The sequence below is a fragment of the Crinia signifera genome, chromosome 5 (assembly GCF_055691185.1).
Source record: "Crinia signifera chromosome 5, ASM5569118v1, whole genome shotgun sequence".
NCBI lineage: Eukaryota > Metazoa > Chordata > Amphibia > Anura > Myobatrachidae > Crinia > Crinia signifera.
The window spans coordinates 158,399,805-158,417,065 of record NC_139221.1 but is presented as its reverse complement, the minus strand read 5'-3'; the positions used below and the strand labels follow the sequence as shown (position 1 = coordinate 158,417,065).

General features: G+C 41.7%; 1 protein-coding gene across 1 annotated transcript in view; it reads left to right on the top strand.

The window, feature by feature from the left end:
• The window catches only part of RAMP3 (receptor activity modifying protein 3), a 230,809-nt gene extending 215,131 nt beyond the window's left edge, over positions 1-15,678 (top strand). Inside the window, exon 3 of the mRNA XM_083188183.1 lies at positions 11,800-15,678. Coding sequence (XP_083044309.1) covers positions 11,800-12,055 — 256 coding nt within the window. The 3' untranslated portion in view covers positions 12,056-15,678. The remainder of the gene's footprint in view (positions 1-11,799) is intronic.
• The last annotated feature ends 1,583 nt before the right edge of the window (positions 15,679-17,261 follow it).

Genomic DNA, 17,261 nt, shown 5'->3' with positions numbered 1-17,261 from the left:
GACCATACAGCCGGGTGCGGGTCGCCATCGGATCAGACCCGCTCACGGTGCACATCGTGAGCGGGTCATGCCCCCCCGCGTCACCGTTAGCGGGTCGGACGAGCCACTGACGACCCGCTCACGATGTGCATCGTGAGCGGGTCGTCCTGGTGTGTACCCTACATAATTCTCTCTGCACATTTTACATCTGCCCCTGCAGTGCACATGTTTTTGTCCATCTAAGAAGGATTTTGTCAGAAATAGTGAACTAGAATAAGGCCCTATGGGCCTGATTCAAACTGTCTCACTAGGGTACATTTATTCAAATGCCTCCCCATTGAACACACGCCCCTCCTGCTTGCTGAGTGAATCCTCACACTAGCATGCAAGGGGATGTGTACACACGTAGGTGCAAGGAGGAGAAATCATTAAAAGGTCAATCACCGTCTAATGATTTCTCTAGCCCTTGCTCTGACAAGTAAGTCTTTACTCATGTTCTAGATAAGGTGGGGTTATATGCTGCGCTGGTGGGTTGATATGCGTTTACATAATACCACACGCTGATCACAAGAACACAGGACACTGTATCGTTAAAAATATATATCACTTTATAAATTCATAAAAAATCCATGGTAAAGAACAATAATGTGATCAAGAAATTAATATACTATACATACAACATATGTATAATATATATATATATATATATATATAAACAAAATATAAACAATATATGTTTATAAATGAGCTGATTTAGCCTGAATTACTGATAATATTCGGTGTATAGCTTCAGCTGGTGTCCCAGCAATAAATAAGTGCAGTGAGCCATTTAGTAATGGTTAGTTAGTCTTCCACTTTATAGGTTAGTAGCTTATGCCAATATCATCATGTCAGTAAGCAGTAAAATGGCAACGTGCCCAATTACCATGTAAGCTGACATACAGTATTGTCCTGATGAGATGAGCAGTTAGTGATGTTAGGGCATAAGCAGAACCTCAAACAATAAGCAGAGGGGTAAGCAGATGTATATAGGTGGAGCCACTCTCATTAGAGATTCTATTGCCATTCGCCATCCCCCACAGGCCACCAGAGACTGACCGCACGCACAAGACGCTCACGTGCCCCCACCCCCCCCCTGAAGCAGAGATGGGCAGGGAAGCCTTCTGTCCCTGCAAGCGAGTGAGCCGCTTGCATGTCCACATCTGCCAGCTGACGGCGGCTCAATCTGTATATATGTGACAGTTAACGAAAAGAATTATACCATTCTTTGTTAGAGCAGCATTCAGAGAATAGCCCACACCTCTCATGGTGATATCAGAGGCATACCATATATGGAAGTGGCTTTAGATGACATCAGAGGCGCTGGCAGCTTCCTGTGGATGGTCCAGGTAGAGCGCTTGCAGGCGTGGTGGGGGAAAGCACAAGTGTGCTGAACAGCATAAGTCCAGTGGGAGGACAAAAGCAGCTGCACTGAACTTGGGGCAGAAGTCAGGCTGAGAAGTGGGCAGAAATTACGTTCTGTATCAATGTGTTTTTTTCGTCTCCTTGGCAACAGGAAATTTTCTCATGATGGGTTGTAACCATACAGGGGCAGGATTATATATCACTACGGATGGTGTAATGGTTAGCATTACAGCCTCACAGCAATGAGGTCATGGGTTCGATTCCCACCATGGCTCTAACTGTGAGTCTGTATATTCTCCCCGTACTTGCGTGGGTTTCCTCCGGGTACTCCGGTTTCCTCCCACAATCCAAAAATATACTGGTAGGCTAATTGGCTCCCAACGAAATGAACCCTAGAATGTCTCTGTGTGTGTATGTGCATGTGGTAGGGAATATAGATTGTAAGCTCCATTGGGGCAGGGACTGATGTGAATATTCAAATTATTATCTGTTAAGCGCCACATAATATGTGTGCGCTATATAAGAAACTGTTAATAAATAAAATCACTAGACAATAAGGCTAATAATCAGATATAGTATAGTCAAAATTAGAAAAAACATATTGGTACATATACAAATAATAAATCAATTAACATATGTCTATCAGTGTGTCCTGTGTAATTATATACAGGGAAGAGATATTTATATATTTTTCTCTTAGTAGTTATTAAGATAATTGGGGGGGGGGTGGTACTTAACTGAGTGTGAATTATAAATTAATCTGGACCTGAGCAATTAGGTCCGAATCTCCCCCAAAGTTACCAAATATATTCTTTGTGTAAGTATTAGGACTACAGGGACGTGGCTACAGCAGGACGTGAGTAAGGTTGTGCGTCTGGGCTCCCCCGTGCCTACCGCTGCAGATGGAGCTCTTCCCCATGTGCAACCAAGTTTCCCCGGGAAAGTAAGCTTGTATTAGCCCCCAAGAGCGTTCCAGTGCAAGACAGCATCATAGCGAGTACCTTCTGTTTGGTGCTGCGGTCCGGCGGAGAAACCTGTGGTTCCGTGTGAGAGACGGCTCCGGGGTCTTTTGGTGAGCTGCCCCCAACAGTGCCTGCCCGGAAAGTTGTGGAAGGACGAGGCGACGGGAGAGACGGACGCACAGTGCCCCCGCATATTTCTGTGAGCACCTGGGCACGGGTGGGAGACGCGGCGCCGGGAGGAACACAGCTATGCTAGCCTACAGGAGGCGGCTGGGGAGAGAAGTTACCGGACACAGCAGGGGGTCCTCCAGCGAGTTGCCTTTGGATGTGCCTGCCCGAGTAACAAGGGGAGCCAACAGCCAGCACTCAGAGAGACCTGCCGGGGCGCGAGTGAGAGTCGTGGTGCCGGGCAGGACAGCGGGTCGATAACCCACAGGAGGGCTGCTGGGATGGCTTGAATCACCTGAGGGGTGGACAGAACACTGGTTCCGGTGGGTGAGTGACCCCTTTTTCCCTGTTGAATACTGCTTGGCAGGACTTGTGGGCAGCCTAAAGTATCAGCATGTGGTGAAACAATCTGGGAACCCTGTAGCAGGGTAAGCCTTCTTTAAAGCGACACAGCTGTATAGAAGTCATAGCAGCACCCCGGGGAAGGCTGGGAAAGTGACAGCGCCAGAGGGGTTAAAAATTACCGGCTGTTATCAGGCACTGTGTAAACGTGAGAGGGGCCTGCTTTGTAATCCCAGGTGAAGATAAAAACGGATTTTCAGTGATCTTTGTGCCGTGTGGGTATGAGAAGGTGGTTGCCTATGCTGGACTGTATACTTTAAAGGCTTCAGAGGCTGTTAAGAGTGAGGGGCAGTTTACAGCCCGCAAGGACTGAGCAACTAATTCTTTATAACACCAGTAGTCAGAGTGAGCTTAATCCGTTTGTTGGGACATAGTGCCAGTGGGGTTAAAAACCCATTTGGTACTACCACTCACTGGGTAAACCAGAGCCTATCTTGCAGTTTAAAATGAACTCTGAGTGTTGCATGTGCCACTCTGTGCTCCTTAAAAGACAAGGGGTGACTTTATAGAAACGGTGAAGCATAAATGGTACAGTCTATTCTGCCTTGGTCAAGTTGAGCTGGTACCGGTGCGGGACAGCAGCTTATAAGAAACTGGTGGCTTGTTTAGATTAAGAGGCAGTAAATTGACTGCGTGGACTGAGAAATTTATTCTATCTATTGCAAGGTGCGCAAGTGATTATAACGCACCTGTAGTAGCTGTGTATGAGGTCAGGCACTATTGGCAAAACAGGCCAAAACACTGCGGCGGCCAGACTGAAGAAGTATGCCCGGTCCCAAGCAGGAAGCAGCTCCCAGACGGGCACCCCTCAATCGACCCCCACTAAGGAGAATAAAAACCTGCAACCCCCAGAGGTAACCTTGCAACAAGTCCTTGAGGCAATTAATACTTGTGAAACCCGTCTCCTTGAACAGAAAAACAAAGTTCAGTCAGATATCACACTATTGAGAAATGACGCACAAAAGATCCGTGAAAGAGTAACAGAGATAGAAAATCGCATCTCGGCAGTGGAAGATACAGTAGCCCCACTACAGACACAGGTCAAATCTCTGAGCGGTCAAATGATAGACATGCGTCAAAAATTGTCCGACATGGAAGGAAGGTTAAGACGCAATAATATTCGCTTTATTGGTTTTGAGGAGCGCATAGAGGAAAATGCCCCAGAAAAATTTCTGGAAGAATGGCTAACTCGGATGTTCGGTAACAAGGCCTTCTCTGCGCAGTTTGCAATTGAGAGAGCGCATCGTATCCCAGGCCGGGCTCCCCTTCCAGGTGGACCTCCGCGCACCCTGATAGCTACATTTTTAAACTTCAAAGATCGGGACTGTGTGTTGAGACTGGCTAGGGATAAGCTGGACTTTGCCTATAACGGCAGGAGAATCTCAGCCTTTCCTGATTTTCCATTAGAGGTGCAGAAGGATCGAGCAAAATTCAAGGATATTAAAACCCGCCTCAGGGAGCTTGAGTTGAAATACTCTATGCTCTATCCGTCCAAACTTAGAATAGTGGCGGATGGTGCCACAAAGTTTTTTTTCACTCCAGGAGAGGCAGCGAGCTGGCTGGATGGCGCTTATCCGGGCAGAGGACAGGTCTCATCCAGCTAGTTGTGCCTAAAGAAGGACATTCTTTGATTGCATGTCTTCTGCCTATATAACCAGTGTTTTTCCTTGGTCCCTATTTGCTCTCCTTATTGATGCGGGGGAAATTATGCTTGGGGGAATACATGGGGGGGGGGGGGAATCAAACCATTAATATATAACAAATGATGTGTCAGCAGGCAGTGGGAACACGGGGTAGGGCGGGGGTAGGCCTCTTTGGTGGCCATTAGTTTATTGCCCCAGGAGTCAACCTAGTTGTTATAGTGTAAAGGGGGGATATTTGTTGTGGGGGGATTGGGAAGAAGGTATGCCTAGGGGTTCAGGTTATACAGGGAGGGGGTGGAGGGAGGGGGGGAGTATATTTGTGTGTGTGTTTTTGTTTGTTCACAGCAAGTTCATGACAAGATTGACTCATAGTACGTACTTGATAAGACTGGTAAATTCAGCAAAAAGAGCCGGTAACTGTCTTCATTCCCCACACCTGGAAAAGCGCTGGTTAAATGTAAAATATTCGTGTACCATTCTGACAGCACTTATGGTTAGATTACTGACCTGGAATGTCAGAGGCCTGAATTGTAGGGTGAAAAGAGCATTGGTTTTGAAGCAGTGTAAAAGCATGGATGTCGATATCATCTGTTTGCAAGAGACCCACTTGTATGGGGAACGGTTAGCCTCTTTGAAACGTCCCTGGATAGGACATATCTATCATGCCCCCTTTTCTTCAACCTCTAGGGGTGTCTCGATATTGATTAAGAAGTCATTGGTTTTTGATGTCGGTTCATTGAAGATAGACGTGGGTGGCAGATTTATTTTTCTGGAATGTGCTATAGATCATATACATTTTTGTATACTCACAGTGTATATTCCACCCCCGTTTTCTTATGACGTAATGAAAGCGGCGGTTGAATTTGCAGCTACATATCCAGATAGTTTGGTTATTTGACTTGGGGATTTTAACAAGGTACTTCAGCCCCGCCTAGACAGATGGAACAGGTCTGATAAAGAAATCGTTAATGAAGGAAACAGGTTCGCAGATTTCATAGAGGAGATAGGCTGGAAGGACCCTTGGAGGTTGAGGAATCCGGACCTCCAACAGTTCTCCTGCTACTCCTCGTCTCATAAAGTGTTTTCAAGAATTGATATGATTCTGGTTTCCGAGAAAGTTCTTAATAAGATCAGTCAGGTTGAAAATAAGGCCCGTGGGATCTCGGATCATTCCCCCGTGTTTATCCAGATTGATCTAGAGATTCAGACGGGTTTCAGATACTGGAAATTACAGTCTTACTGGCTGGCACAAATGGGGGAACAGGAATAAATTGAGGGCATGATAGAAGAGTTTTTTGATAGGAATAAAGGTTCAACATTAAATATTTATGTGTGAGATGCTTTCAAGGCCTATATAAGAGGGATCGGTACTTATGTATAATCTGGGCTCCCGATTTTTTCATTGCATGCCACTACTTAAGGCATGCAATGCAATGCAATGCGATTTTTCATTGTAAAGACCTGGTTTTTAATTGTATAGTCACCCATAGGTGATTTCATACCCCCACTATCCAACTACGCATGGAGTTGATTTTATATAGTATGGCGAGCCCGAAGCGTGGCGAGCGGAGTGTGGATAACTTTACATGTATTCTGCGTCCGCTCGCCACGCTTCGGGCTCAGTGGCTCGCTGCGCTCCCCACACTATATAAAATCAACTCCATGCGTAGTTGGATAGTGGGGGTATGAAATCACCCATGGGTGACTATACAATTAAAAATTGGGTCTTTACAATGAAAAATCGCATTGCATTGTATGCCACTATATTGTATGCGATGCGATGCAATGCAATGCAATGCAATGCAATGAAAAAATCGGGCGCCCAGATAATACATAAGTACCGAGGGGTCTTTATTAAGAGAATTGCTTTAACTTAGAAAACTGTTATCTTTCAAACAAATCAGAACTAGCCAGAACTACATGGCAGACGGCCCAAAAAGAGTGGGTAGAGTTCCATCAGGAGGTGACTTGCCGAAGGTTGGCCACAGGGGCTCATAAATGGTACTCCAATTCCGATCGAACTGGGAAATTCCTGGCATACTTAATGGATAGACCATCCAATACTATCCCTATGATCAGGTTAGATACAGGGGAAATGGTGATAAAAACCCCGAAGATAGTGGAAGTATTCTCCACATACTTTGAGGGGGTGTATAAATCCAAATTAAATTGTAGTAATGAGGAAATCGGGGAGTATCTGGGGAGGATAGACATGCCATTTTTGTCCCCCAGTTCAAGGGATTTACTGGAGGCCCCCATAGTACTGGAGGAAGTAATATCAGCAATTAATTCATTTCCAGGGGGAAAAGCACCAGGCTTGGATGGTCTTCTGGGTGAGGTTTACCAGAAGTATGCCAGGAAATTGGGTGTTTTCCAGCTTATGGAACTGGAGCAGAGTGTACCCCCTTCTATGTCAGAGGCCACAATAATTGTGATCCCGAAGAGTGGCAAAGACCCAACTCGGGTTGATTCTTTTAGGCCCATATCATTAATATCATCCGATGCCAAAATATATGCCAAAATACTAGCAAATAGATTGAAGAAAGTAATAGATCAAATAGTTCACCTTGACCAGACAGGCTTTATGGCAGGAAAATCTAAAATGATAAATCTGCGAAGGGCTTATTCATACCTCCAAAGTGTGGAGCAAGAAAGTTCGAGTGCAGTGCTCGCATCATTTGATGCGAACAAGGCATTCGATTCGGTCGAATGGAAATTCTTATGGAGAGTTTTGCAGGCATTTGGATTTGGGGAGAGGTTTATTAAGCAGATCTCACTGCTTTATCAGAATCCAAAAGCCAGGATGACCATCAATGGGTATACCTCTCCCTCCTTCTCTCTCTCCAGAGGAACGCGTCAGGGATATCCCCTTTCCCCCCTGCTGTTTGCAGTGGTGGTGGAACCCCTGGCTTGCATATTAAGAACTGCTCTGGGGGGCGAGAGGAATGGATTGGGACCCAGTAGAAACCTAGTCTCATTATATGCAGACGACCTCCTGGTGGGATTGGCGGATCCTAGTGATTTACCTAAGATAATAAAATATATACAGGACTTTGGGGAATATTCAGGCCTGACAATGAATTGGAACAAATCAAACTACTGTATATCCAAATAGGCAACGAAGAGAGGAATGATCCTGAGGTTAATACCCAACTAAAAAAGGTAGGAAAGTTTTGCTACTTGGGTATTTGCCTGGCCAGAAATTCAGTGGACTTTATCCCTGATAATAGTATTCCATTTATTAGGGATCTAAGGGCTAAATTTCGAAGCTGGTCCAGGCTTCCGATCTCCCAAATTGGGCTGGTTAACCTCGTTAAGATGGCAATCTTGCCTAAATTTTTATATATCGCCCAACAGTCTCCAGTCTTAATCAAAGATGAGTATTTTAGGAAGATAAACAGCCTTGTCTCCTCATTTATATGGCGGGATAAGCGACCCAGAGTCAGGAGGGACATCCTGTGTAGAGACAGAGAAAAGGGTGGTCTGGCTCTCCCAGATTTTAAAGTTTACTATATGGCGGCCCAAATGGTCCACATCTGTTCCTGGGTTAGGCCGGGGGAGGTCACATGGGAATTACGGAAACTTGTGGAGAATGCGGATCTTGAAGTCACTCCTCTCCAGAGACTGATGGTGAGGGGGCTCCGCCGGGACCTTCCTCCAATTATTAGTCAAGCCGTTAAGGTCTGGAGATGGACCTGTAATTAACAAAATATGACAGTCTAGATCCGGGTACCCCTATATTTTTCCTCCACACATTGAAGGAACTAAAGGAACCAACAGGGAGGGAGGATGTGGAATCTCTACGGAATTAGTTCTATAGGCCAATGGTATCAAGAAGGGGTGTTAAAGTCCTTTATGCAGCTACAAGTTGAGTTTAACTTACCGAAGGAACTGTTCTATAGATATTTACAAGTAAGAAGCGCTATGGCCCAATATAGTAAAGGTGATCTGAGGGCACTGGAGGAAGCCCCCTGCAAGAAATTTATTAAACAACTAGGGATGGGCAAACGGCTGTCTAAGATGTACCGCTTTTTACATTCCTATTTACAAAGTGAGGAGTTGGGGGATCTATGGGTAAAATGGATAGAGGATATTCCTCAGCTTGATGAGACTGTGTGGAGGACGGCACTGGCGGGCCCTAAATCTGCAACTAACTCCATGCGGATACAGCAGGTTTAATTCAATATTCTACATAGGACCTATATAACCCCAGTAAGAATTAAAAAATATGATGCTTCTGCGTCCGATAGATGTCCAAAGTGTGGAGAAGGGGAGGCCGCATCTGTACATTTATTGTGGAGCTGTAATAACGTTAATAGGTTTTGGGACGGGATAATTAAACCTATGGAGCAAGTTGGCATCCCCAGGGGAACCCTGAATAAACCTAATTTGGTGTTGGGGTTATGGGAGGAGGAGGAAATCACCCGGGATATGAAGCAGTTGGCAAAGAGTCAGTGGATGTCCTCCAAAGGCCCGGTGTTAGCTGAATGGACTAACCTAGTAAACGTCACTAGTGAACATGAGAAATTTGTATATGCTTTCCGTGGCTCGATTCAGAAATATCACAGGATATGGGTATACTGGAACCGATCAGCCTACTATAAAGCAAGTAATAGCAATAGGGTATAGGAAATAAGCACAGAAGTAGGGAAATTACGTATAGGGCTAAGGATAGAGCCCAGCACGAAACAGGGTGGAATAGATAACCAGAAAGTATAGAATTAGGCACTTAACGTGGCACAAAAATGGATTTAGTACACATGTTCGAATATAATTATTCCTTTATTTATAAATCTAGTCACGTATTATTAGGCACTTAGTTGTTCTACACCTTTTTTTTTCCTTCCCTCTCAGCTGTTTATCGATTTGAGAAATGACAAGAGTAGATACAGTAATTATGCATGAGATTGAATTGCTTAGTATCATAGACACAAATAAGTAGTTAGCGGCATGTATCTAATTATACATGCAAAATAAGCGGTCTTCATTATGCGTGTACTGTTCTTGTAAGGAAGAGTTTGTATGTAAGGTAGGAAGGGAGTAAACTTGGAGTAAGTTCTTAGGGCTGTGAACTTGTCAGGGTAGTGGGTGTATGTTTATGTCTTTATTTGTGTTGCTCTACGTGATGTGTATATGTTTTTATATTTGTTTACAATATCCGCTGATTGTATATGGATGTGATGAATTGTTTGTTTTTGATATGAAATTGAAATGATAAATAAAGACTCAATTAAAAAAAAAAAAAAAGTATTAGGACTACAGTCGTGTGTTCATTACATTTCCTAAATAGCTGTGTGGATAATACTGTAGCACTGCCTGTCATATGTATTGCCCATATTTATGTACCTTATGGAATTGTGACTCAAAGTAGGAAAGAGCAGCTTCACTGGGCCCCTACATAATATTACGCTAAGTGCTTTGGAGTGTACCCGAACTGTAAGATCTGTACAAAACCCTGGGACACATTAACCTTGTTTGCCGAGCTGGTAAGCTGTTTACCTGCTACAAATAGTACAGGGGATATTTATATATCCACTCCTGGGCCTTGTATATAAAAGTGCCTAGGACCCCTCAGCGGACCAGCAGAGGGTAGTAAAATAAGAGTATCAGAAATAAACAGTAAACATATTGGGTGTAAAACAAAATAATTTTATTGTCAGAAGTAATTATACAATAAAGACAATTTCTTGACAATAAACCTTTCTCCTATACCAGTGGTTCCCAAACTGTGTGCCCTGGCACCCTGGGGTGCCTTGGGGGACTTGCAGGGGTGCCCTGGGTTGATGGTCCAGGACCAATTCAAGTTCTTTATATCCAATATAATAGTAAAATTATGGACAAACAGAAGTACATTTTGTCCATTACAACATAACTGATCCTAAGGATGAGATATAAACCTCAAATTCCTCAATGAGAAACCTATAGCCTAGGGGTGCCGCGAAAAAAATTCTGATGCTTCAGGGTGCCATGAGTCAAAAAAGTTTGGGAACCCCTATACATTGAAGATCTGCTGAACCAATAAAATTGACATTTTCAATTAAAGATTTTTTTAGGATCACTTTTTCCTTACTATTTTTGTCACAAAAACACCACCTGTGTGTATATATGTTTGTATGTGTGATTTTAACCCCTATAAATTCACTGCGGCCTCCCATCACATTATATAATGGGATTTTTAGAAATATGATCTATTAAAAGTTAAATTTTATGTAAATATTTTTGTTCGAAGTGCGCTCCCTGAATAACAGTCCTTTTTTTCTTCTTGCCTATTGCTTAAATTTCTACTGTTTGGGAACTGCACCCCCACAAACCAATTGATTTAAGTGTGGGGATTTGATCCACGGATCATATGAAAAAATCTATAGAGTGCAGGCATACCGCTAGCTCCGATAAGGAGCAAACCTGTACCTGCTACAAATGAAAGATCCAGATCTTATCTATATCCAGTGTATGTGATTCCTTGTTAAATTACCTATAAACAACAGAGGTCAGCATCGCAGACTGTGAGCATAGCGAAGGTGTTGGAAAGACGTTTTATCAACACTGAGCTGTTATTGACATGCCATTGGGAGTTTTAGTGCTAGGCAACTCTTATGTATTGCTAATAAAATGATTGTAAACCTTTAAAGGTCCATACACACTGGGCGACTATACCCAGCATGTATGGACAGCGATGATCACTATCATCACTGGGGGGAAAGCCGCTCAGTGCATACACACTGAGTGGCTTTCCCCCTGCCTGGTGCTGACAGCTTTGCAAATACAGAAGGAATAAACTATTCAATACAGGCAGTATGTGACAAAAAAAGATACATTTTCTAATGAATGGTGTCCTCATAAAATTGAATTTAAATGGTAATGTTTTATTATACAATTACTGTCATGCACCTATTTATGTTTAACAATGAATACTTTATTTTTGTTAATTTTTGTTGTTGTTGTTCTAACAAGGGTCAATTTGCAGGTGTTAACGACCCCAAGTTCTCTTGGCTTATTATCATAATAAGTTATAATATTAGAAATAATTATGCAAAGGCTTGTTAAATGACATTACATTTTCACTTCTTTTAACCTATCTACTATATGTGTAAAATATAAAAATAGAGCTAGTATTGTTCTTTAATATTCAGTTAAAATGCCTACAAAATAGAATTGGTTGTTTGTGTACGGTATGTAATTAGCACATACTGTAATAGTAAAACTGTTTCCCTTTTAACATTAATGTTTTCTCTCCTTTATAGGCATTATGACATTTTTTCATTATGTACAAAGTTGACAGCTGAGAATGGGGGCTGCTTTTGGCCAAATACCCTGGCAGAACGATTCATCACTGGAATTCACAGACAATTTTTTTCAAATTGTACTTCAGACACAGTGTCATGGGAAGATCCTCCAGATGAAATTCTCACAACTCTTATTCTTGTCCCTATATTCTTGACTGCAGCAATGATCAGTCTAGTGGTTTGGTGCAGTAAAAGAGCTGATGTTTTTGGATGAACCAATTTCCTTGAGATTTGAAAAATCCTATGACTAGAAATGAAGCATTGGAGGAAGAACAGCCATCCTAAGATAAATACTCTTAATATGGACTGACTTTACTATGACATTACTGACTTTGTAATCCTAACAAATACAGAAACCGTTGTTGACATAATGCCAACAAAGATTTTTTCTATGTAGTATAAATTTACTGCTTTTAATATGTTTTTAATTTTGTACTTGGCATTACTATTTGTCACTTAATTCAGTCTGGTATCTATAAACTCTTTGCTTCCTTTTTTTTTTTTTTTGTAAAGTATGTCACAGAGTTTAGTGGGTGTGTTAGTTATTTATTATCCCTCAGCCCTAAAAGTCTATAGCAGGGGAATATACAAGGCCATAGCTGAATTTGACTACGCAACAGATGTTAATATTAAACATTGTTCTAATTAAGGACATTGTGACAAACAAGTAGTTTGTGGGTCCCATTTCTTTACAGAAACCGTTACAGTATTACATATTCACACATCAATTTTTATTACATACATCAACAGTAACATTAATATTTGTAGCTTTATCTCTGTTAATGCTCTTATTACCTTGCCGTGAGACAATAAAATAGTTATTTCTAGATAACAAATCTGCTATGGCAGAGAATATATGATGCCGGCAATCCAGAGTAAACGCTATACATCCACATCATGCTAGAATGTGTCTGGGAGCTATATTTGTACATACTGTAAAAGGGGACAGTTAAGATACATGGCGCGAGTGAATGTGTAAGGGTGTTGTACTCCATATGTAATAGAATGTAATTTTTTGCACCAAGTTTCTTAAATGTCCCATTCTGTCAAATTAATTAATGAAGTAATTGTTAAAATACACACAAGAATGTGCATAGGCTAATAAAAAAAAATCATAAAAATGAAGGTTCATGACATAAATTGTCTGAGAATTATTTATTTCAAATAGTTTATTCTTCAGTGGTGCAAGAAGAAGATACAAATTTACTTTATGCTACTCACATATTGGTTTGTGCAATGGAATTTCTTATCTTTAAAAATAAATGTAAACTACATTGCATGTGATTCTGCACCTTCTATACACGTAGTAGATATGTTTCATCTGCATTTTTCAAATACGCATATGTGACCTAACAGGAATTGTAATCATACAACAATGTAAATGACTGCCGGAGAATAACTTTTGTAGATGCTTTAAAGGTTTTTAGTGCACTAATTAAGATATATATAAGGGACCAACTGCAACGGTGCATGCAATATGCAGTAGTATTTAATAAGAAGCATTCAACAACAGTGCGGTGCAATGCAGGCTTATCATCTAGGTTTCTAAACACTTATCATAGAATAATCTTACATTCTGAAATTTAAAACCAATGTGTACTCAGTTTTAAAGCTGTACTACCATTCAGGGAGGGAAAACCAGGAAATGCAGGCTGCCCCCTGAGAGAGCTTTAGTTGCAGTGCCAGATCCTATACAAAGACAGGAGCCAGGTTAATGTTACAGTGCATATCCTAGATCCTGTTAATGAACAGAAGTTGGCACTGTGGTGTCACCCCTCGGCAGGTGACAACTGAGTGCAGCCCATACCCACCTTGTGATGCAACTGTAACTTGGTATAATATTAAAATTAAGTTTAAGCTAGTTTCAAGTTCCCCTGATTGTGTGCTAATTTAAGTAGCTTTCTAATCAATGACCCTATCCTGAAGCAATAACCACACAATTAATTTATCGAAATTCCAAAGAATGTTTTTTTTTTTTTAACCAAAGATCACCTGTAAATTTCAGCAGCTTTATATTGGACAAGCTTGGGAAATCACTCTGGTTGAGAGATCCTTATATACCCAAATTTAAAATTATAGTTTCCACCATGTATTTAATTAGAATTAGGTTTGCAATGTGTCATTAAAGTAAAATACAGTTACTGAGTTGAGAACTATGGATTATGAGACAAACAGGAACATATAAATTCCAAACAAATTCCATCAGTCTATAGCTTATGCACAGTAAAAATTAAAAAAGATAAGTTTAAAAAATAGAACGGCTGCAATAGTAATAACCGGTAGCTTATTACTGTAATTGGTCAATATTTCCTGTTAAAGTGATAAATGTATGTTTGTTCTATTAATGTTAAAATAAATCATAACAAAAAAAAATCTTACAGAAGCTAAGTAAATACACACAGCCATTAAATTCAGCATGTTCTCTATTTTGTTGCTGATGCAGACTTGGACCCATTTTTGCTCTGGAAATGTAGTTGTAAAGGGAGCTTGTAAATAAAGACATATTTTTTGCAAGTTGTCTAATTGGACGAGTTTAACTCTTTGGGCAGTATTCAATGTCAAAGTTCTCCGTGCATGGAGAGCGTTTTATTTCGCTCTCCATGCACTCTCCGTGTTCCGGAGGGCTCTCTGCCACTCCTGCTCCCTCTATTCAATGTGGTTAAGACTCTCCGCCACTCGCGGAGAGTCTTAACCCCTGCAGGGAGCAGGGAGCTTTCAGGGAGCCGGAAGCAGCCAGAGAGATTAAAGTCTCCCTGGCTGCTCCAGAGGAATGTGGAGAGGAGGGGGGCTCTCCGGGACCCAGGCAGCACAGGCTGCCCCCCCCCTATAGCCAGCGGGGGACTGCACCCGTTCGTGCATACTATCGATCGGGTGCAGTGAATATATGAATATGTAATGAGCGGCTCGAGCGCTCCGGCCCCCTGCTGGCTGCACTGTGTAAAAAAAAAAAAAAAAACAATTAAAAAAAATATATTTTTTTAAATTAAATATATATTCATGTGCTATAAGCACATGAATAAAAATAACATGCCCCTTCACAGAAAAAAAAAACTGATTTTTTGACACCAAAATTTAAGAAAAAAACCTTTTAGTTTAAAAGTTCACATTCCAGCTCTCCATCAAAAGATGGAGAATTGCTACACGGAGAGACACGGAGAACATCACTTAGAAAGACGGAGAGAATTTCACATTGAATAGGGTTGCTCGCTTTTGGAGAGCAAAATGCTCCGTCCAAGGCGAACAAAGCACAAGTTCTCCACAAAACACGGAGAACTTTTCTCATTGAATACTGCCCAATATGTCACATTTTCTATTTATATGGACATTATTAAATATTTATTGCATAAACTGATGTGAATACATTTGCCATTCAAATTCTAATGTCCATTTAAATGTACAAAAATACTGTGAACATTTTTCGGCAAATTCTAGGGTATCAAAATATTGAATTGAACAAGTTGCTAATTTTGGAGTACGAGCTACAATGCTTTATGTACTAAAAAAGGAAAAGAACCCAAATGACCAAACATATTTTTGGGATTGGATTTGTTCATATACTTTACCATTGTCATCACTAGGATACATTAAAAACATACAGCGAATCATATATGGTAAGCTGCATCCAACTCTGTATCAATGGCATATGTTTTAGATTTAAAATGGAAAAAACAGAGGTATCTCTCTCTACTTTTTTTCTATCCAAGGCTTAGCACATAGGACCCTAATAAATGTTCAAATGTAAAAATTGTTCAGGTTTTCCTCGCAGTTAATGTAATATTTTTGTTCACATTCTGCCCTTGCAATTTTCTTTACCTATTAAAAATAACATAAAAAGTGCTATTTTTGGCTACTGTCTTTATTGATTTGCACACATTATGGGCCTTATTCAGGTCTGATCGCAGTACAAATTTGTTCTCAAAATGGGCAAAACCCTGTGCACTGCAGGTGGGGCAGATGTAACATGTATAGAGAGTTAGATTTGTGTGACTTATTTTGTTTCTGTGCAGGGTAAATACTAGCTGCATTATTTTTACACTGCAATTTAGACTTCAGTTTTAACACACCCCACCCAAATTGACCTCTGTCTGCACGTTACATCTGCCCCACCTGCAGTGCACACGGTTTTGCCAATTTTGAGAACAAATTTGTACTGCGATCAGATCTGAATAAGTGCCTATGTCCACTATATTAATATCTGAAAACTATTTAACAGTAGGTAATAGAATGAAGAGTACTGAGCTCTCACCTAGATGGTGTAATGGATGTATTGATAAGATGTAATACAGGACAAAAATATTTATTGTTAATAAATATGTGTTTTTATTAAACTTTAAATGGGCAGAGTCCTGGGTATCTGCACAGGAATAGGCCAGCGGGGTATCACTCTAAGTGGCCCCTTAATGGGGTTTTATGGTGTCTGGGGCTGTGTGGGGGAAGGTTGCGCGCTGTGGATGATGGAGCTGTTGCTTGCAGCAATAATATAGAGCAACAATGTCTGGGGTCATGAGGCAGTTCGTGGGGATGGTTATGCAAGTCAAATATGCCCACTGCGGTGGACTCCTGCCGCGGCTGGATCCAGATAGAGGAAAACCGACTGCGCCTTCACACCACCATCTGGAAAGGGTAAGCAGAGGCAGCGGGACGCCACTCCCTGCACTTTGACTGTTGTTCACAGAGGGCATATTAGACTTGCATAACCATCCCCACGAACTGCCTCACAACCCCATACATTGTTGCTCTATATTGTTGTTTCAAGCAACAGCTCCATTATCTCCAATGCCACAGCGTGCAACTTTCCCCACCCCGCCCAATCGGAGACTGCTACGGTCACCTATTGTGGACATAGGTCCCAGGTGAGGGACCTATGGTGCATAGGGATCCCTAAAGGATACCCTAAAGCCCCATTAAAAGGCCACTTAGAGGGCTGTATTCAATGAGAAAAATGACGACGTGCAGCGAATCCTGTTTAGGATTCGCTGCACATTCGCCACTGCACGCCGCGTTCCGGAGCCTCGCCGGCTCCAGTATTCAATGAGTCAGGGGCTCGCTGGAAGTCTCCCTGCCTGCCCCAGAAGTTTGTGGGGGGGGAGGTGGGCTCCCCGGGTGCCAGGCAGCACAGGCTGCCCCCCAGGAGAGCCAGCAGGGAAGCAGATATTCACTGCACCCGATCGTGCATATGTAATGATCGGATGCAGTGAATATATAAATAATCTAATGAGCGGCTCGGCTCCGGCCCCCTGCTGGCTGCTCGTGTAAAAAAAAAAATATATATATATATATTTTTTTAAATTAAATATATATTCATGTGCTTACAGCACATGAATAAAAATAGCATGCCCCTCCTCAGAATAAAATTCAGGATTTTTTTACACCAAATAGAAAAAACAAAACACTTTATTTTAAAAGTTCACATTCCACTT